Below are 22,609 nucleotides of genomic sequence, written 5' to 3'. Positions count from 1 at the left end.
CATCAGTCTGTCATCATACCAAAAGAAGATTTCAGCACAAATAAGAGGAGTAATCTTTGGTGAACATTAGAATCCTCTATCACGTTTAGATTTAATTTTTATTAATATGGTAACTCTGGCAGACATTCAATTTTATTGAAATAATATCTGCTTTTCACGCAAAATATAAATTTATATGCTTATATGATTTTCTTTTCTTAGAGCTTTTTAAAAATTTTATTTAAATTTATTTTTAAAAATATTTTATTTATTCATAAGAGACACAGATAGAGAGGCAGAGACTTAGGCAGAGGGAGAAAGCCTCAGGCTTGGCACAGGGAGCCTGATGTGGGACTTGATCCCAGGACCCCAGGATCAGGGCCTGAGCCAAAGGCAGATGCTCAACCACTGAGCCACCCAGGTGCCCCATATTTTATTTAAATGTAATTTGCCAGCATATAGTATAACAACCAGTACTCATCCCATTAAGTGCCCTCTTTAGTGCCCTCACCCAGTTACCTATCCCCCAACACCCTCCCCTTCTGCAACCCATTTTTCCCAGAGTGGAGTTTCTTAGGTGGGGGGGGAGGGGTAGACAGGGAGAGAGGGAGAGAATCTTAAGCAGGCTCTATGCCCATCAAGAAACCCTACTTGGGGCTGGATCTCACAACCCTAAGATCATGAGGGGAGCAGAAATCAAGATTTTTTTTCATCTTTTATATCTATGTTTGTATATTGAAGCACCTTGAAAGATAATTGTATATTCCCAATTTTTTTTTTTTTTTTTTTTTTTTTTTTTTAATGTAGAAATGGAATTTCCTTCTTCTTTGACCAGCACTGAAAGAGCCTTTATTCATCGATTGAGTCAGTCTCTTGGTTTGGTCTCTAAAAGCAAAGGGTAAGCTGATAGCTTTTCTTATTTAAAAAGAATTATTTACCAAAAAAAGAGAGAAATGTTCCTCACTCCATTTAAGGAGTTATTATTGTTTTAGATTCATGTCCTTAATTATATTGTTTATAGATAAATTGATTAGTATCTATACCAAACTCAGCTCTTCCTTTTCCTGCTATCCTGCCCTTTTTTGTTTTCCCTTAGGGGTAAAAAAATTTTTTTAAATGCAAGGAAATAGTTTAAAAGTTGAAATTGCTTGCTTGAGGAAATGTTTTCTTTTTTCATAGAAACTAAATTTCCTTTTTTTAAAAAGGATAGATAGACTAAAGATAATAAGTATGATTATCTACAGAAATATTTCTTTTAATGTTACTGTACGGTAGTGGTAACTGTAGAACACATAATCATTGTTTTCTTTCTTACCAGCTCAAGAATCTGATAATTAGAAATGGCTAAATACAATGGACCAGGAAGAAACAGCATATGTTTTTTTGAGGGCCACTGACCCCTAACGGAAAAAAGTCATTTGAACCATCCAAATTGAAGAACTCTAAAATTATGTGGAACAATTTCATTTTGGGAGTAAGGGTGCTAGGATTGATACATAGCAAGGTTTTTCAATATTGGCACTATTAACATTTTGAACTGGATAATTATTGTGGAGGGCTGTTTTGTGTATTGTAGCATATCTGACCTTACCCAGTAGCACCTCCACCTGCAGTTGTAATAACCAAAAATGTCTTTAGACATTGCCAAAATGTTCTGTGGGGAGCAGAATTTCCAGTGAGGAGGGAAAGAAAGATAAAATTTCAGCTTAGCAGGGTTTAGGTTAAGAAGAGAGATAATAGGGCAGCCCGGGTGGCTCAGAGGTTTAGTGCTGCCTTCAGCCCAGGGCCTGATCCTGGAGACCTGGGATTGAGTCCCGCGTCGGGCTCTCTGCGTGGAATCTGCTTCTCCCTCTGCCGGTGTCTCTGTCCCTCTCTCTGTGTGTGTCCTAAGATGAAAGTATCTGATGTAGGATTGTCTGGCATTTGAATGCCTACAGGGATACATAACTGAGTAAGATGAGGTTTAGCTTAGGTGAATGTAGATTTTGAACATCACTAAGGCCAGTGCTGGAAGCAGTGGTAGGTTTTGAGCATGCACATATCATGGTCTTCAGGGTAAGTTAAATACTGTTCTTGCAGATGAAGAGTACAGTGCCATAATCCTTTATCCAAAAACACCTGGAACAAGTACACATCGAGGTTCAGATTTTAGAAAAATTTTAGAGTATATTTTATATAATACCCCTCATAAGGTACAGACCTTACCTTTGATCACAATATTTCTGCTGGAAAATGTGAAAATTCACAGTAAGAACTGAATACTGGAAATAGTCTCATGTCAATGTAATCAGGCTTTCTTGCCAAATAAAGTTGCTGCCTTTAACCTTAAAAATAAAACTGGCAGTTATTTTACCAAGAAGAGATGGATTTATTTGGAAATAGTTATAGTCTGCAACAAGTGAGCTACTACAAAACCATTTGCAAGTCCATCACACAAAAGAGAAGAATATTATTTTTGAAGAAGAAGGAGGAAGTTGGAGGGGTTGTTTTGAACAAAAGTGCGTTGGAGAAAAGCAAGAAGGATGATAATGGTTTCTCATTGACTAGGTTGCTGAAGTGGTTGATTTCTTGTAAAAAATGCAACGTACATCTTTCCTGTTGGGGCCTTGTAATTGAAGCTCTTTTCCTTTTCTTTTTTTTTTTTAGAGTGAGAGAGTGGGGCTCTCTTGGGGCCAAGGAAGAGGGAGATAGAGAATCTTTTTTTTTTTTTTTCTTAAAGATTTTATTTATTTACTCATGAGAGACACAAAGAGAGAGGCAGAGACAGAAGCAGGCTCCATGCAGGGAGCCCAATGTAGGACTTGATCCCGGAACTGCGGGATCACAACCCGAGCTAAAGGCAGAGCTCATCCACTGATCCACCGACGCATCCTGGGAGATAGAGAATTTTAAGCAGTCTCCACACCCAGCGTGAAGCCCAACACAGGGCTCTTAGGGCTTGATCTCACAACCCTGAGATCACGACCTGAGCTGAAATCAAGAGTTGGACACTTAACAGAATGAACCACCCAGATGCCCCCAAGCTTCTCTCCTCTTGAGGAGTCTCCAGTTGGGTCTGTAATTGACGTGAGTAGTTCGGCTTTCCATACCAGCCTCCCTTTTTGGCATCCCTGGTCCACTTGAGTGAGGTTTCTCCTTATTAATTTTCACATTCCAAACTGAAAAAATTGTGCAGTTTTCATTGACATTTGGGGTTAAGAGTTACAGATAACAGGTTGTAGGTCCTTGTTAGAAAGCATCTGTTGTAAAGGCCCAGTTCTGTAGCTACATAGTTTCATTTTATTTTGTTTTGTTATATTTATTTATTTATTTAAAATTATTTATTTATTTATTCATGAGAGACACAGAGAGGGAGAGGCAGAGAGACATAGGCAGAGGGAGAAGCAGGCTCCCCGTGGGGAGCCTGTTGTGGGACTCAATCCCAGGACCCCTGTATCACGACCTGAGCCCAAGGTAGATGCTCAACCACTGAGCTGCCCAGGCGGCCCTTTTTTTTTTTTTTTAAGATTTTATTTGTTTTGTTTTATTTAAATTCAATTTGCTAACATATAGCACCCAGTGCTCATCCCATCAAGTGCCCACCTTAGTGTCCATCACCCAGTCATCTCATGTAACTACATCATTTCTATGGTTAAATGGATTTTGAATTCTGAAGTGTTAACTTGGAAATGACCATTAGAAATTACCTTAGTGGGGCAACCCGGGTGGCTCAGCGGTTTAGAGCCACCTTCCGCCCAGGGCGTGATCCTGGAAACTCGGGATCGAGTCCCACGTCGGGCTTCGTGCATGGAGCCTGCTTCTCCCTCTTGCCTGTGTCTCTGCCCACCGCCCCCCCACCCCGTGTCTCATGAATAAATAAATAAAATCTTAAAAAAAAAAAAAAGAAATTACCCTTAGAAAAGCAGTCCATTAGAATGGACTACCTCTTCTTCTGTCCAGTAGCATGATTGTTTCTCCAGAACTTGAAACCTGGGGAAGGAGAGAGAGCAAGATAGAAGTTATCAGGACAAAATAAGGTGGGCAAGGAAACACTGAAGAGACAGAGAAGAATAAATATGTTAAGGAAAGTCCAGGCAACCTTGCATTCTCATCTAGTCCCTAGTACCTATTTCTCATGCTCTGCAAACCTTCTTAGGAAATGTCTTAGCACTTTCCCTCTCCTCTTTATCTTTTATTAGAGATAGCACATTGTTTATCTAGTGGTCTTTGTGATTTTTCAAATCCCTTTCCTTCTTTTCACGTAATTGAAGGACTTGGCTATAGTTGTCACATCCTTTCTTTTCACTTATGTGAGAATTTTTACCTGACTTACATTTTCATGGGTTTTTTGGTTCACCATGAATAAAGGATTTTTTTTTTCAACTGCCTACCACAAATTCATTAACTTAGTGAGTTAGTTATCCAGCTTTTTTCTTTTGTACCTAATATCATGGTTCCTTAATATGTATTTGGGAGAGAGTCTGGTGTAGAGGAAGAGGCAGGAAACTTGGATTTGACTCTCAGTATCTCCTTGCCTCATTATCTAGCTTTGGTCATGGCCCTTAACTTTTCCACATCATGCAGCTAGTTTCTAGTTAATTTTGCTTTGAAAAGGAGTTTCTTAACAGTTTTCTTCAAAGAATAGTTACACTTTGGAAGGAAAATGTAATGAGATCTCAATGTGTTAGTGGCACACATGTCTGCGTATTGGATGTTTTTCATCCTCACAACAAGACAAAAATTTTACCAATCCTTTCACTAATCTTTTTATCATTTACCAGTGTCACTGTGGTGCTGAATGTGGTAGGAATGAGCACTAAGAGGCACAATTAGGATCTTTTACTAAAATGTAAAAACTATCAAGTTTATTATATCTTTCTGTCCCACCATCTGTGTTCAAAATGAATTCAGTAAATTTTAAATGGTAATGGCTAAGTACTCACACATGCTTACTATGAGTTATTTTTGTACATAAATGTTATGTTATTAGTAGGCGGCTTATGTTAGGAAAATTTGAATCTGATCCATTTTAGTTGTGAGCTTGTTTTACTGCTTTGTTATCCCAGCTTCTAGCGTAATGCCTGGCATACAGTAGGTGCTTAATATATGATGAATGATTGAATGAATGAGTGAATGAAATAAAATGAGTTAAAGGTTAAATACAGTAAAACTTTCCCCAGATAATTTTCAAGAAAATTAAAGCTTCTTGTAACTGACAGAAATAGTAGAGATTTTTAAATCAACTTGTATACAGTGTCAGAGAAATAAAATGATTCTTGATTACATAGCTGCTTAGTTGAACACAAGCCTCCCGGCTCTTAGCTTTAGTGCTCGTTTCAGCACTTCCTGCCTTCTGTAGTTAAGTTTTATGAAGTAAATGGTATAGAAGGGGAGTGAATGATGGAGTCCATAAAGACTGTGTTGAATTTTCAGAAAGATTCATGGGAAAAGAACCTATTGCAGAGATCATGTTTAGAATCCAGTAATTCTTACTTCATGGAAATAACTGAAATTCCTAAGATCAGGATAAATATAGTTATTTCATCTTTATCCCGTAAGTTGAAGATCACTAAATACTTGTTAAGGGCTAGATGACAGTACTGAATGCTTATGATCCATTAAAGCATTCCATAAAAAGTTTCCAGAAATTAAAAATCTTGGTAAATCAAAAGCCTCACCACTTAGGAAGGCTCAGCTAAAACTGTATAGGTTAATCTCCAGTTTTACATTGTTTTTACAGTGAAAATATTGTTGAAAAATTTTAAATCTAATGAAAATTAAGAAAAGCGTACATGTACTTTTAATTCTATTTGTGGTTTTGTTCCTCATTTCTGTAATATGATAGTGACATTAACCAATGATAAAATATTTTATGAACTGCTTTAAGTAGCTGTTTAAAAATGAGTGATTTTTTTCCAGACTGTATAATGATAGCTTTTATTCATTTAATACTTACTTTGTAACAGATGTTCCTCTTTACATGCATTCTTATTTAATCATAGGAATAATTCTTTGAGGCAGGTATTATGATTATCTTAGGCTCAGAACTAATAAATACTTTGCTTATAGTCCCAGAGCAAATATGTGATAGAGCTAGGATTCAAACCCAGGTTGGTATGCTTTTAGAGCCTGAGTCATAAAAGACATTGTCAATCCTGAGCCATTTGGAGAAACAAGTATACCTACATCAAATGATTTGAGAACAGTTATAAATCCTTACTACCTTATAACTAAAAGCTAGAGTCCAAAACCTTGAAAAAAATTTTTCCCAAGATGCATGTGACAATAGTTATCAGTAATGTGGATTTATGCCTTTTTGGTCCAGCCACTAAGCTTGGTTCTCTTAACAGGTTTTCATGGGATGTACATTACTAGCATACTATGGAAACGTTCAGTGGGTTGTATTAGTGTGGACAGTGAACCAAAGTTTTTTTGTTATGATTTTTAGATTCTGTTATTCAGATTAGTTTTCTCCCTCTGTATGCTTCCATCTGGTGATGTTTCATCCAGCATGAAGTCTGCTAAGACAAACTTTAAGATTTGGTGGGTAAGTAAGCCATTTTTGAGGTTTAAAAACTGGGTTTACAGCATTTTGAAATTTTAATTGCAAATGATCTTGTGGCCATTTCGGCACCAAACCCCTCTTTATTGATCTTTTTTTGGATTTTCAGCATCTTCTCCCAAAGCATTTTGATTTTTTTCAATGTTTTGCTTGAGACCTGTTTTCTAAGTAGGCATACGTCATATGTGAACAAATTGACTATATATAGTAAATAAATGATTTTTATTAATATTCAGAAAGGGAGCAAATAGATACCTAACTGTGAAGAAGAAAGATGGATCAGAAACAGCTCATGCAATGATGACCTGTAATTTGACTCATAATACAAAACATGCTGTTAGGAGCCTAATTCAAAGATTTCCTGTCACCAATAAAGAGCGTACTGAACTTCTGCCTAAAACAGAAAGAGGAAATGTGTTTGCAGTTGAAGCTGGTATGTATTTTCTGGGGAGCTTCCTTGTCTATCCTATTATTTAATGACTGTTCTTTTACCATTTTAAATTTATTTAAAAAAAACTAAGATGCAATAAGATTTCTCAGTTTGAATAACCTGTCAGAAATGAGAAAGAACTATGAAAACTTTGGAATGAAATGCAGTGTTTAGGCATGTGGTGAAGTTAGACAAGTCTTTCAGTGTCATCAGTGGTATCTTATCATTTCTTGAGTACCTATTGTGTGCTAGACGGTATGTTAACCTCATTAAATAGGGCCCCATAGCAGCCCTCCCAAGGTAAGAATTTCCTCTATTTCAGGGGTGAATAAGCAGGTTGAGAGCAGTTAAATAATTTGCTCAAGGTGCTCAACCAGCCACTAAGCCTCAGAGCTGGGATTTGATTCCAGGGTCTGGACTTTCCTCTGTTATTGCTCTAATGAGTGAGCTTTTGAATTGGAGCTTTAGCTTCTGGTAAAGGACAGAGTCTTTAGTACACTAACTTGCTGAAAGGTAGATACATAATATTTTTAGGTCATAAAATGAACTTGTAATTTTATTATTTGCAAAAGTAACTTCTTAGAAAATTATTAATTCTCTAAAGCGACAGATATGCGTAATTTCCATTGGAAAATATAGAAAATACATGGCCATAGATGGCAGGGAATTTAAGTTTTAAATACATGTGTGCAAAAATGTTTTTTTTTTTCAAAAATGTTTTGAGTTATGTGAAGAATATAAAACACATCATGCCTCTTTTTTATTCCATTCTGCTTGTTAATTAAATGTAGATGCTTGCTAAAGCAGTACCTTATTTTTACACATACTATTCTATTTGATCACATAATCTAACGTATTTAACTTTAAAGATACAGAATATTTTTTTCACAATGTGTTTTCATATTGTACCTAGCAGACTTTATAATTCATTGTTTCCTTCTTACAAAATTTTAATTTTCTGTGTTATTGGTAGAAGCAAGCATGAAAACTGTTTTCTTTTTTTTTTGAAAACTGTTTCAAGATATTAGAATCACATTTTATTTTAGTAGTCACAAAGGTATTGATTTTTGTTCATTTGTAAGCATTGTGCACCAGAAATATTTTTAGAAATTTGCTTTCTAGTTGATGCCAAAATTTATAACTTGTTTTTTAAAGAGTAGTAAGCATAGGAGTACAGCAGTTGTGTATTGCTTGCTAACTTTATGTAGACTGAGTAGAGAAGAAACACTTCAATGGAATTACATTGGAAATTACTTATCTTTGTTTTTTCACACTTTTTAAACAATGTTGACCATAATTTTTTTTGTTTTTTTATTCATCTTCAAAGAAAACCGAGAAATGAGCAAAACCAGTGGGCGACTCAACAATGGCATACCTCAGATTCCAGTGAAAAGAGGAGAATCTGAATTTGATTCTTTCAGGCAGTCTCTCCCTGTGTTTGAGAAACAAGAAGAAATTGTTAAAATAATTAAAGAAAATAAAGTAGTTTTGATTGTAGGAGAGACTGGGTCTGGAAAGACTACACAGGTTTGTTTCTTCTTTGTTGTTTATGGAAGAAAAATATTTTGTTGCACAAGATAGTTTTCTATAAAATAGTACATGTATTTTAACAAAGAAAAAACCCTTTTGGTTACTTTAGTGGCTACTTTAGAAATATTACTGGGAGTGCATTTTGAGAATTTGTAGAAAGGAAATGTTTTAAAATATTTATTTTTAAGCTAGCATATTGGGTCTTCATTTAAATAGAAGTGGGGAGGCAGTCCGGGTGGCTCAGGGGTTTAGCACAGCCTTCAGCCTAGGGCCTGATCCTGGGGACCTGGGATCGAGTCCTACGTTGGGACCTGTGTCTCTACCTCTCTCTCTCATGAATAAATAAGTAAAATCTTAAAAAAAAAAAAGATTTTACTTATTTATTCATGAGAGACACAGAGAGAGAGGGAGAGAGAGAGAGAGAGAGGCAGAGACACAGGTAGAGGGAGAAGCAGGCTCCATGCAGGGAGCCGGACGTGGGACTTGATCCCAGATCCCAGGACCACGCCCCGGACCAAAGGCAGGCACTAAACCCCTGAGCCACCTAGGGGTTCCCTTAAAAAAAAAAAAAGAAGTGGGGCTGTGATTTGGCATCTTAAAGGAACATGGTAGTCCTAGTGGTTAGTCCATGAGCCAGAGCCCTTTTTTTAAAAAATGGAGCTAGTAATAGCTCCCATTCTCGGTAAAGTTTAGAGATGTCTATAACGTGCCTATTTGTGTTGTATGTAGCAGCTAAATTAACAACAATATTAATAATAACAAATGTTAATATAAAGTCAACTGTAGACATTGAGGCCTGCGCAGGTCCCAACCTGTCTGTGGTTTGGGGATGCTATCCGTCTCATAAAGCAAAGTAGAGGGTTTGTCTTCTGGGAAGACAAAGTCGTCTTCTTCTCTGAGAAAGCCTCCTACATAATTGACTTTGGCATCTTCTGGGAATAGAGAGGCAGGGATTGAGGCCTTGAGTCTGGGTTGTCAGCTGAGATAGAGAAGGCAGTGCTTTATAACCAGAAAGTCCAGAGTTGGGTGTAGTTACCTCCAGGACTCATTACTGTTAACCCAGCCAGGGCTTCATGGCAGTTGTAAAAGTGGATTCCTTAATATTAAAATAATAATAATACACTTTAAAAAAATAAAGTTGACTGTAGAATGGAATTAATATGACAGGTTTGACTTGGATGTTTAGTATCAAAGTACTTCATTATGAAGTTTCCTTCATTGGGTTTCAGATTGGAAGTAAGTATTGGTAGAGTGATTTGACCTTATTTTTGTTCTTTACATGGTCACATGTTAAAATAGTAAAATTACTTTGATTTTGATAGAGGTTCAGATACAATAGTGGATATGATTTTACATTTTTTCTTTTCTTTTATGGACACATAAATTTGCTTTTGATGATTGCTTAATATTTCCTATGGTTATATTGGTTGGTGTAATAAACCTAGTCCATACGTAAGGCCTTTGAAGGACTTAGCCAGATTTACAGAAGTAAAACTCTCTCTAAAACTTGAAGCTTTAAAATTAAATAATTAAAAACCGAATGACATTTTTATCTGAGCACAATATGTAAGATTTTTCTTTATATTTTCTTTTTGTTTTTAAACATTTTATTCATTTATTCATGAGAGGCACAGAAAGAGACAGAGACAGAGACACAGGCAGAGGGAGAAGCAGGCTCCATGCAGGGAGCCTGACTGGGATCACGCCCTGGGCCGAAGGCGGCGCTAAACCGCTTAGCCACCTGGGCTTCCCTAAGATTTTTCTTTAGTGTGAGTCCTTTTATGATTGAAATTCCATAGAGTCATCCTAGAGAATCTGTTCAGTTGTTGTTTTAGTATTAGAGGAAGTTTTGCCAGTAGGTTTTAATTGTATGAGTTCTAATTATATTTATTTATTTTTATTTTAAAATTTAATTTTAAAAAGATTTTATTTATTTATTCATGAGAGACACACAGAAAGAGAGAGAGGCAGAGACGGAGGCAGAGATGGAGGCAGAGGGAGAAGCAGGCTCTCTGGATTCGATCCCGGGTCTCCAGGATCACGACCTGAGCCAAAGGCAGATGCTTTAACCGCTGAGCCACCCAGGCATCCCATATATTTAAGAGATTATAAGCACTTTCTTTGGTGGCATATATGCTGAACAGAGATTATGAAAGTTTTGATAAATATTTTCACAATTATGTTTATTGTTTTATTAGGTATGAAGAGAATTTGATTTGAGAATTTAATTAGAAATGAATTATTTGCTTTTTGCTTTTCAAGAAGTAACTATTAATCTAATGGATTTACACTTAAATGATTGCATCTTTTTGAGGAGTTAAAGTACTGATGTGTCTGTTTTATGAAATATAAATGTAACAGAATTTAAAGTTCATATCATTAGCCAATTTTATCTTGCCCTTAGTAGCATTAGGAAGTTAATTACCTTTTGCATTTTCATGTTCACTGTTTATGTTCATGTAAAATTCAAACATTATGGAAAATGGTACATAGAGAGTGAAAGATTTCTAATTCTCTCGCTGCTCTTCATGCATTTTTTGTTAGAAACTTGGTAGAATGTATTTCTGTTATACAAAAAATTTTTTTTTGCACCTTTGTTTTTCGTTCTCTTTAGAGGATTGATACTGTTTTTTTTTTTTTTTTAAACAAACATGAAATAATACTGTACATTTTGCATCTTGCTTTTTTCGCTTAATAGATACTGGATATTTTTCAGTAGCTAGAGATATAACTCATTTTTAAACAACTTTATAGTATTCCTGAAGATTTTCCAACAACAGTAATAAAAAATGACAGTTTATGTGCTCAATTTTTGAGTTCTCTTTTTAAACCTCAATGACCTCAAGGCATGTGGGCTTTTTATTATCTTTTTGCAGTTAAGGAATAAAAACTGGAACTTACAGATGTTAATCTGTCCAAATTCTCATAGCTAGGAAATGTCAGAGCAAGGATCTTATTCTTGGGATCCCTGGGTGGCGCAGCGGTTTGGCGCTTGCCTTTGGCCCAGGGCACGATCCTGGAGACCCGGGATCGAATCCCACGTCAGGCTCCCGGTGCATGGAGCCTGCTTCTCCCTCTGCCTGTGTGTCTGCCTCTCTCTCTCTCTCTGTGACTATCATAAATAAATAAAAAAATAAAACAAACAAACAAAAAAAGGGTCTTATTCTTGTATTGTACTTTTTAATATATTTAAAAATATTTTATTTATTTATTCATGAGAGACACAGAGAGAGAGAGGCAGAGATACAGGGAGAGGGAGAAGCAGGCTCCCCACAGGGGCCCTGATGTGGGACTCGATCCTAGGACCCCAGGATCACACCCTGTGCTCAACCACTGAGCCACCCAGGTTTCCTGTACTTTATAACATTGTATTCTACTATTTCTTTGCTAATTTATGGGAGTGTTTTAATAGGATAAATTCCTAGGAGTGGAAATGCTTGGTTAAGAATATGGCAGTTAAAAAAAAAAAAAAAAAAGAATATGGCAGTTAAATTTTAGCTAGATTAACTAGTTATTGTCTATTAACTCAAAAAAGAGTTGTATTAAAATGGGATTGAAAGTATTAAAAGTTCCCGTTTCTCTGAAGCTTAGGCAGCAGTGATTTACCTTTATTAATCTGATAAATAATGTTTTAATTTGCATTGCTTTACTTCTTAGAGAGTTGAAGATCTTCTCATTTTTGTTTATTCTCTATATTCTGTGAGTTGCTTGTTTATATCTCATTTTTCATTTAGCTTAAGCATTTTGGATTTTTTTCACAGCGCTTTATATATTATGGATACATGCCTGTTATTTGTTAGATATCCTAAAAATCATTTCTGTCTTTTGTTTGATTTTTAAAGTTTTGCTTATGATGACTTGTGTATTAGTTTTACATTTTTATTTAGACAAATCTGTCAGTCTTTTTTTCAGGGCTTTGAGCCATGCTACCCCAAGAGTAAGAGCATTTTCCTCTAAATATTTTATTTAGTATTTTTGTATTAAAGTTTTAAAAATCCATCTGGAATTCTAAAATACCATATCAAGTAGGAATCTTACTGTTTCCTCATGTTACTATCTGGTTGTTCCAATGTAATTTTTATTTAATTATCCTTTCCCCCTTCAGTTAGGGTACTGCTTTTGATCAAGTACTAAGTTTCTATAATACCTGGGTCTATTTCTGGAATTTTTGTTATATCTTTACTTACCTATTTTGCGTCAAGATTCCTCTTTTTGCTTTTTGTAGTTTTACAATGTGTAGCATAGTATTCCTCTTTATTATCTTCTCTTTTTAATTATTTCTTAATTTGTGTTCATGTACACTTCCGGATAAACTAGTTGAGTTAAAAAAAAATCCTAGAGGCTAAGACATACATGAAATGGTGTTCACTCTCACTCATAGTTAAAGAAATGAAATCAAAAAGAACAATTACACTTTTTAGCTATCAGATTGGTAGGAATTAAAAAATTGATGATATCCAGTGTTTGTGTAAGTGTTTGGCAAACAGCATCTTTTTTTTTTTTTTTTTTTCCCAACATCTTCTTCATTGGTAGAAGTATAAATTGTTTTGGAGGGCAGTTTGATAATATTTCTATCCAAATTAAATTTATATACTCTTTGATCTGATGTATATATATGATACATATATATGTATATATGTCATATATATATCTTTGCAAAAATCTGTGAAGATAGGTATTCATTGTAGCACTTTTTTATTTTTATTTTTAAATTTTTATTTATTTATGATAGTCATCACAGAGAGTCATCACAGAGAGAGAGAGAGGCAGAGACATAGGCAGAGGGAGAAGCAGGCTCCATGCCCCGGGAGCCCGACATGGGATTCGATCCCGGGTCTCCAGGATCGCGCTCTGGGCCAAAGGCAGGCGCCAAACCGCTGCGCCACCCAGGGATCCCTGTAGCACTTTTTTAAAAAAAGATTTTATTTATTTATTCATGAGAGACAGAGAGTGAGAGGAAGAGGCATAGGCAGAGAGAGAAGCAGGCTCCATGCAGGGAGCCCCATGCAAGACTCCAGGATCACACCCTGGGCTGAGGGAGGCACTCAATCCCTGAGCCACCCAGGCATCCCTTTTGTAGCACTTTTTTTTTTCTTTTTTTTTTTTTTTGCTAATATAACAACCTTTTTTTCTTAAAAAAAAAATTTTTTTTTATTGGAGTTCAAATTGCCAACATAGAGCATAACACCCAGTGTTCATCCCACATGTAGCATTTTTTAAAATAGCAAACAGTAGCATCAAGAATAACAAACCTAAAAAGCTGGAGATTACTTATTTAATGTGATATTTGTTAAATTATAGCACATCTATAGGATGGAATATGCAGCAGAATGGATTAGGTAGATCTGAGTGTTAAGTGAACTCTGCAAATTATCAAAATTAAGTACAGTAATCACTTCATGTGAATAAAAACTGTTTATATATGCAAATATTCTAGATTGTGTAAACACTTTTTCCCTGAAAGAGTTAATAAGAAACAGTAGTTACTTTTTTGAAAAGTATTGGTAGTCATAGAGTGGGAAAGATTTACTTTTTCTTTTAAGTCCTCCTGACCTGTTTGAATTGAATATAGAAAGTTTTCTACAGTCCTAATATTAGGCTTTTTGTTTTCTTTATGTTTTTCACTATTTCAAAAATTCCAGTGGAGTTATCATTGTTGTTTCATTGGTTTTATAGACTAATTTGGGAAGAATTGACATTTTTGCATTGTTGATTATTTCCACTCAAGATTTCTTTGTTCAGTTTATATTTTTTAGTTGTAATTTATAGTCTTTGTGTAAGCCTTAACTATTTCTATATGAATTTTTTCCCCCTTATTTTATCTTAGAGTAAGAGGGTGGGGGAGGGGCAGAGGGAGAGAATTTAAGCAGGTTCCACCCTCTCAGTGGAGCCAGACAATGGTGCTTGATCTCATAACCCTGTGATCATGACCTGAGCCAAAATCAAGAGTTGAATGCTTAGCCAACTGAGCCACCCAGGTGCCCCGTATATGAATTTGTTTTTAATATTTTAGTTTCTTTTGTGAATGAGATCTTTTAAAATTGCACTTCCTTGTTGACTGTTAGAAGTTACGTGAATGTTGTTGATTTTATGATTATTTTGTGGTAGAACATGTCTCAGAACTTTTTTAGTTCCCATAGTTTTTCCATTGTGGTTGACTTGGACCTTCTGGGTATATAATCATCTCATCTGACAAGACTTTAAAACTTCCATTTCAGATTCCTCAGTTCCTTTTAGATGATTGCTTTAAAAATGGTATCCCCTGCCGTATATTTTGTACCCAGCCAAGACGGTTAGCGGCAATTGCCGTGGCTGAAAGAGTTGCTGCAGAGAGAAGGGAAAGGATTGGTCAAACAATTGGATATCAGATCCGATTAGAAAGCAGGTAATGCTGGTTCTCCTGTAGCCTATCTTTGATTGTTCTTTGAAAAGACTGAGTTCATATTGCACTAAATACAGAGAATATTAGTTGAAAATTTGATGATTATTTTACTCTAGGTAAGTCTTTGATAAGATATTGAGGTCATGATTGAACTTAGTTCAATTGATTGAATGGCTTTTGAATACATAGTAGAAAGAGTTGGGCCATAGAAATCCTATTTCATAGTTTTTGATCAAATACAAGTTAATTCACCTTGTTGAACCTCGGTTTTCTCATCTATAAAATGGGGCCAATAAAAGCAGCTAGAGCCCAGGTTTGATGTGATGTTTATAGTAAATAAATGGTAATAACTGAATTGATTATTAGTGGTGGTACTAGTAGTACTTTCTTAATAGTAGTACTGTTTCTTTGCTCTCAATAATTTGCATGTAGTAATTCAAAAAGCTGTTCATTTATGATACACTTTTTTCAAGCAAAAGGTGTTCAGGGTTTTTAAAAAAAATCTATGATTCCTTAACAAAATAATGACAATTATTAAAGGGCTGTTAGTAATAAAAATCTTTTATAAGGTTGTCAGGTATGAAATATATATTTCACATGACTTGGGTCATAAAGCATACATACCAGTTCACCACTATATTAGTAACTTTAACCTTTATTAAAGTATGTATGAGACTAACATTTAATGTGATCATGTTTTCATTACATATAAGAGTTGTAATTGTGTTCTTTAATTTTTTTAAAAAGGGTTTCTCCAAAGACGCTTCTGACATTTTGCACTAACGGGGTTTTACTTCGTACATTGATGGCAGGAGATAGTACATTGTCTACTGTGACACATGTTATTGTGGTAAGAATATTGCTGAGTTTACCATATGCAATTCAGATTGCTTAAAACTTTGAATATGTAATGACATTTTTGGGATAGGATGTGCATGGGAACCAATTTTTTTGAACAGCTATTATAATTAAGTTACTTTTTATTGCCTATAATTATTATAAATACTTGTGTTAAGTAGAGTTATTTTTACTATGAGGTTTTATAACGGCAAATAAAGAAAGTAGGTAAGTTTTCTAAAAGTGATTTTTATATGGGAAAATGATACATGTACTTAGTGTTCCCCAGAACGGTGAAAGTTTTCTTTTTCCTCTGTGCTTAGTCATCTGATTCTTCCTTTAGCTAATATGTATTTCCCAGTCTTAGGGGTACACTTTATAGTCATTTTTAAATTTTATTTTTATTTTTAGTTTTTTTTTAAAGATTTTATTTATTTGAGAGAGAGAGAGAGTGAAAGAGCAGGGGTAGGAGGAGAAGTAGACTCCTTGCTGAGCATGGAACACAGTGTTGGGGCTGGAGCCCGATATGGGGCTGGATCCCAGAACCCTGGGATTATCACCTGAGCTGAAGGCTGACACTGAACCAACTGAGCCACCCAGGCACCTCATATAGTCATTTAACTTCATAGTTAAGCTGCTCAATTAGGTAGCTGCTGATGAAGTAGATGAATTACCACCTCATTAAAAAATTCTAAGGTTTTATCCAGTTTGTGTCAGAAAAGAATTAGATTAAGTTGTATAAGCTTGCAATAAGCGGCTTTTGGAAACGTACTAGTTCTGTGCATTCAAACCAAAGGGTGCACCTGTACTCTGATGTTAACTGAAACATATGTGTTTTTAAGGATTTTATTTATTTATTTGACAGAGAGAGTGAGTACACAAGCAGGGGGTGCAGTAGGCAGAAGGAAAGGGAGAGGCACACTCCCTGCTGATCAAGAAGCCTGATGTGTGGCTCAATTCCAAGACCCTGGGATCATGACCTGAGCTGAAGGCAGACACTTAACTGACTGAGCCACCCAGGCGCCCCTAACTGAAGCTTATTTAAATAAATTTTATATTTATTAAAAGTACATTAAATTAGACTCCATTAATTCAGAATTGGTTGTAGTTTGTGTCTCTTTTATCTTGTCTAAGAAGCAGTGTTCTGTTACCCACAGTGAGTTTTTAATGTCTGGTTATTTCTGAATTGTCCATAATACAAAATTTTCATGAGTCCTGACTGGCCTTGTTCACATTTAATTAGTGGAAAACCTAGCAGCTCCATAATTTTAAAGACTTAGTCATCCATGTTTTAACCATTCCATCATTTTATTTTTGTTCACTACAGGATGAAGTACATGAAAGGGATCGATTTAGTGACTTTTTACTTACAAAGTTAAGAGATCTGTTGCAAAAGCATCCAACTTTGAAACTTATTCTTTCTAGTGCTGCCTTGGATGTGAATCTTTTTATAAGATATTTTGGAAGTTGTCCAGTGATATATAGTAAGTTAAATGATCAGATTTCTTTTAGGATTTTTATGAAAGTATACTTTTTGGCATGATTATATTTACCGTAATTGGAATTGGGGAATGTTCTGAAGTAGGATGTCTGAAAACTTTGTTTTCTGTGTGGTATGCCTCATCATTCATCTCTCTGTATTTTCATCTTTTCCTTTTCCATCCATACTTTTTGGTATTGTGTTGTGAGGACAGTTCTTCAGTTGTAAAAGGAAATGTGCTTTATTTTCATTTCCACATCCTCCTTTATTTTATTATTTATTTATTTATATATTTTTTAATAGACATGCTGCAGTTTTATTTTTAAGATACTACTTATTTTAAAGAGCGAATGAGGGATCCCTGAGTGGCGCAGCAGTTTGGCGCCTGCCTTTGGCCCGGGGCGTGATCCTGGAGACCCGGGATTGAGTCCCACGTCAGGCTCCCCATACATGCAGCCTGCTTCTCCCTCTGCCTGTCTCTGCCTCTCTCTCTCTCTGTGTTACTATCATAAAAAATTAAAAAAATTAAAAAAAAAAATAAAGAGCGAATGAGAGAGAGCACAAGCAGGGCAGAGAGAGGGAAGAAGCAGACTCCCTCCTGAGCAGGGAGCCCCACGGGTTTGATCCCAGGACTCCGAGATTATGACCTGAGCCAAAGGCAGATGCTTAACCAACTGAGCCACCCAGGTGTCCCACATGTCTTCCTTTAATTTTGTCTTACAGCTTCCTTTTTTTTTTTTTTTTTTTTTAAGATTTTTAAAATGTATTCATGAGAGACAGAGAGAGAGAGACGCAGAGACATAGGTGGAGGGGGAAGCAGGCTCCCTGCAGGGAACCGGATATAGGATTCGATCCTGGAACTCTGGGATCATGTCCTGAGCCAAAGGCAGACAGACTCTCAACTGCTGAGCCACTCAGGCGTCCCTACAGCTTCCCCTTTGTTGCTAGACTCCTTGAAACAGTAGTCTACACGCCTATGTTTAACTTCCTGTGTACTTTTGAATAGACTGCCACTTAACTTTTATCCTGACCTTTAATCTAAACTGGTTTTGCCACCAGTCTTTAAAAAAAATTATTACATTTCTCTTTAAAAATTGAAAAAGTTGTATATGTTTAGCTCAATGATATAGTATAAATATATATAGGAGAGAGGTTCAAAATTGCCCCATCCTCTTTACTTTTTATGTTCTACTTTCCTGATAGGATTACTTGATTTTATTTTATTTTTTTATTTTATTTTATTTTTATTTATTTATTTATTTTTAATTTATGATAGTCACAGAGAGAGAGAGAGAGAGAGAGAGAGGCAGAGAAAGAGGCAGAGGGAGAAGCAGGCTCCATGCACCGGGAGCCTGATGTGGGATTCGATCCCAGGTCTCCAGGATCGCGCCCTGGGCCAAAGGCAGGCGCCGAACCGCTGCGCCACCCAGGGATCCCGGATTACTTGATTTTAAAGCCTCCTGCATATTCTTTCTCACACTGTCCGTGTTCATACTACATATGCAAACACATACTTATACATGAGGTGTACAGAAATTGGTTTTACAGTAATGAGCACATGCCTTATACATTATTTTGCAATTTGCTTTATTTATATAACAGTACATCATGGAAAATTCTGTAGTATATTAGCTGTAACTATAGTTCATCATCATCATTTTTTTTGATGTAGTTCATTATTTTAGGCAGCTGTTTTAATATTTCATAATATGAATGTACCAAGATTTATTTAACCATTTATCTTTGGACACTCAGATTGGTTCTAGACTTTCCTTTTCCACCACCATAAACAGTGTTGTAATAAACATCCTTGTGTATATATCCTTATATACTGGCACTCTTATTTCTAGAAAGAGATTTCTGAAAGTAAAATTGTTGAGGAAAAAGAGTGTATCTGTTTTTAATTTTAACAGATTTTGCCACTGTACTTTTTCAAAGAGCTGAAATGATTTATATATATTTCTATAGTGTATGGGGCTGTTCATTTGTGTATTCTTACAGTATTGTTTGAAGCTGATTTAATTGCCAAGCCTACTATTTAAATTTTACATAAAAATCTTAAATTTTCTCTATATTTCATGGTTGGCCCCCTTTTTGGGTGGGTATAAAATGCTTGCATCCCATAATTTGACAACACTGCCTCCTACTTTTTATGTTCTGCATTAGAGCGTATATTTTAATGGTCTCTTTTATATATATGCTTATATATTGGTGTTTTATGGTCTTCTCTTGATCCATTTTTTTTCCTCTTCCTTTCCTTCCTCCCCCCCTTTTTTTTTCCTCTTTGTTCCTTCTCTGTGTTGTACTCTACTAGGTACTGGAGAGGCACATGTAGTTTCCCTGGAAGCTCTCATTTATGTCCTTGGCTTCTGCTTTCTTTTTTATACTCATGACTCCTGAATCTTTATTTCCAATTCAAACTGTTCTCCAGAGCTTTGGGCTTAGATGTCATATAAGCATCTCATTTTCTGATATGTCCCAAGCTAAATATGTAATCTCTTCTACAAAATCTACTCATGTGTTGCCCATTTTAATTAATCATATCATCAACCTAGTCACCTAAGTCACAAACCTTTCTTTTTATAATGTTCTTGGATGATAAGACACATAAGGCAGCTGTGCTTCTGCTTATGATTCGTATTTCTGGTGCCTAGCCTGATGGCAAACACATGATAAGTAAATACACACTGGAAAAAACAAACAAATGAACAGTCTGTAACATAAGAGTTGGAATCATATTTAAAGGACAATATGATGAGGATAATTTGCCTTCTGGAATTGTTTTTGGATTTTATACTCAGGTTCATTAACTCATTCAGATCCATTATGTCATGATATCTTGTTTTATGTCTTTATGTGCATTGTCTCTAAGATGCAAATTGACTCTTTATTCCTATTATTTAGTACAGGGAAGACCATTTGAAGTAAAAGAAATGTTTCTAGAAGACATCTTAAGAACTACTGGGTACACAAACAAAGAAATGTTAAAATACAAAAAGGAAAAACAACGAGGTAAGCTTTTTATCAAACAAGTATAAAAGATAACTGAGTTTTTGGAGTCTTATACTATGGAGGTACAAGGACACTTGAAAGTGTTTTTCCTTTGTATATAATTGTATAATATTATATTAGAATTCTGCCTTAAGCATACTCTTTACATTGTGGTTTATGCCCATAAATTATAATCTGTAGCGAGGAATTGAAAGTGGATGCCAGGGTTGAGGAGGAGTGTGTCTGTCTCCAAAGATGCAACAACCACTGTTATAAGGAGGCAGAAGAGTATGTGCTGCTGCATATGTAATATGCCACATGTGATAACAGTGTGGTATGCCCCAGCATAGCTCATACGATGAGAGTGGGGAGTGAGTGGGGAGAATTGAAAAGGGTAGCATGTAATAACAGGCTCATCTTTGATACAAATGTCAAGTCTTCAGATCTTGATTTTTTTTTTTTTTTTAGAGAGAGTGAAAAGAGTGAACGCAAGTGGTGGGGAGGGGTAGAGGAAGAGGCAGAGAGAGAATCCCAAGCAGGCTCCATGCTAGGTGTGGGGCTAGATCTTGTGATCCTGAGATCATGACCTGAGCCCATAGCAAAAGTTGGACACTTAAACAATTGAATCACCCATGGACCCCTCAAATCTTGATTTTGTTAATGAGTTATAATTGTACTTAGAATTTAGCATTATTTGCCCATTAATACATCCCTTATCATGACTTACACTATATCTTAGCTTTTGAGTTAGGATGAGATTCTGTTTTGCTGACTTTTAACTACATTATTCATGGTAGAAGATTTGGCTTCAAGCTTTGATTCCTTTGTTTAGTCTGTATGACCTTGGATGAATATCTTAAGTTCTTTGGATTCTCCACTTGAAGAAAAGCAGTTAGCCTATTTCACAGGGCAGTGCTGAAGTACAAATAGTATGCACATCGTAAAACTAGTAGATCTCTAAACTTCTGAAGGTGAAAATGGTATATAACTTTTATCTCCAACAACTGGCATGGTGGCAGAAGTTCAATACATGGTTCTCAACAAAGTGCTCTATAAAAATTAGTCATTGATTTAAACATTGTTTATTGTATGGCTAAAATACTATTCTTTGAATTTGGACTTAGAAGAAACTTCTCACTAATAACAAGAAATAGATGACGTTTTTAAGCAGTTTCATGTGTCCTTAAAGTTCAACACAATACATTTTACTGAATGTTTCTCATTTATGTGTTTTGAAAAAGTAACTTCACAATAAGGCCAACTTTTTTTTTTTTTAAGATTTTATTTATTTATTCATGAGAGACTCAGGGAGAGAGAGAGGCAGAGACAGGCAGAGGGAGAAGCAGGCTCCACGCAGGGAGCCAGACACGGGACTCGATCCCGGGAACGAGTCCTGAGTCCCCAGGATCATGCCCCAGGTTGAAGGCAGAGGTAAACCGCTGAGCCACCCGGGCTGACAATACGGCCAACTTTTAAGTATTTTCAGATTCACTTAATTTTCTTAAAGGAATATATTCCCTAAAGTGAAGGATTTTCTTACTCTTTTTTTTTTTGTTATTAATTTAGAAGAGAAACAACAAAGCACCCTTACGGAATGGTATTCAGCTCAAGAGAATACTTTCAAGCCTGAATCTCAGAGGCAGAGAACTGTTCCAAATGTGACTGAAGAGTATGATTTATTGGATGATGGCGGTGATGCTGTCTTCAGTCAGTTGGTAAGACCTCATTGGTTTCACAATGATATTTTGAGTGAAAATTGTACTTTTAAAGAACATGTTATGAGATTATAATTGTTACTGTATTATTTACAGTGTAATTCTCTTACTTTATCTTAGGCTACAACATATTTTTCAGAACAACTTTGTAATGTACCTTTTTTTGGGATAGATAATGCAGCATCTTTTACTGTTTTCTTCTCAGTTTAAATTATTTCAATATTTTCTCTAAATTTTTTGGAGAGGATAGTTTATAGATATTATGCATATTTATTATTATTGCCTGATATTTTCTCATCTCAAAAGTTTAAGAACCTATGAGCTAAACAATGTAAGATAAACTCAAAGGAAATCAAGAAAATACTGTTGATATTAGAGCACATAATCATGGGATGCCTGGGTGGCTCAGCGGTTGAGCACCTGCCTTTGGCCCAGGGTGTGATCCTGGAGTCCCGGGATCGAGTTCCACGTCGGGCTCCTCGCATGGAGCCTGCTTCTCCCTCTGCCTATGTCTCTGCCTCTCTCTGTGTCTCTCATGAATAAATAAATAAAATTAAAAAAAATAGAGCACATAATCAATACTGGTGTCATTTCTACCACTAACCAGCTGTGTGACTTGAAAAAGTCAGTTCACCATACACCTCAGACTCTTCTCTGCTCCTTTTCTTTTTTTCTATTTTGTCAGAGAATCTTTTACAAATGAAATGTGTCGTAGAAGCCATGC

The 22,609-nt window shown here is 35.8% G+C and overlaps 1 protein-coding gene across 6 annotated transcripts in view; it reads left to right on the top strand.

Moving 5' to 3' along the window:
• YTHDC2 (YTH N6-methyladenosine RNA binding protein C2) overlaps positions 1–22,609 on the top strand; it is an 83,263-nt gene that overhangs the window by 1,069 nt on the left and 59,585 nt on the right. For 3 of the 6 annotated variants that reach the window (XR_003237476.2, XM_026015433.2, XM_072728809.1), the window contains exons 2-9: positions 787–877; positions 6,757–6,953; positions 8,278–8,477; positions 14,699–14,865; positions 15,610–15,712; positions 17,027–17,183; positions 20,084–20,191; positions 21,737–21,885. Coding sequence is in view for 5 of the 6 variants with exons in the window: in XM_026015433.2 (XP_025871218.2) it covers positions 787–877; positions 6,757–6,953; positions 8,278–8,477; positions 14,699–14,865; positions 15,610–15,712; positions 17,027–17,183; positions 20,084–20,191; positions 21,737–21,885 (1,172 nt within the window). In the remaining variant the exon portion in view is untranslated. The remainder of the gene's footprint in view (positions 1–786; positions 878–6,756; positions 6,954–8,277; positions 8,478–14,698; positions 14,866–15,609; positions 15,713–17,026; positions 17,184–20,083; positions 20,192–21,736; positions 21,886–22,609) is intronic. The other 3 variants (XM_072728812.1, XM_072728811.1, XM_072728810.1) reach the window with 2 other exon arrangements.

The sequence above is a fragment of the Vulpes vulpes genome, chromosome 12, assembly GCF_048418805.1.
Source record: "Vulpes vulpes isolate BD-2025 chromosome 12, VulVul3, whole genome shotgun sequence".
Classification (NCBI taxonomy): Eukaryota; Metazoa; Chordata; class Mammalia; order Carnivora; family Canidae; genus Vulpes; species Vulpes vulpes.
The sequence above is the reverse complement of the archived record's forward strand: the minus strand, read 5'-3'. Positions and strand labels throughout refer to the sequence as shown.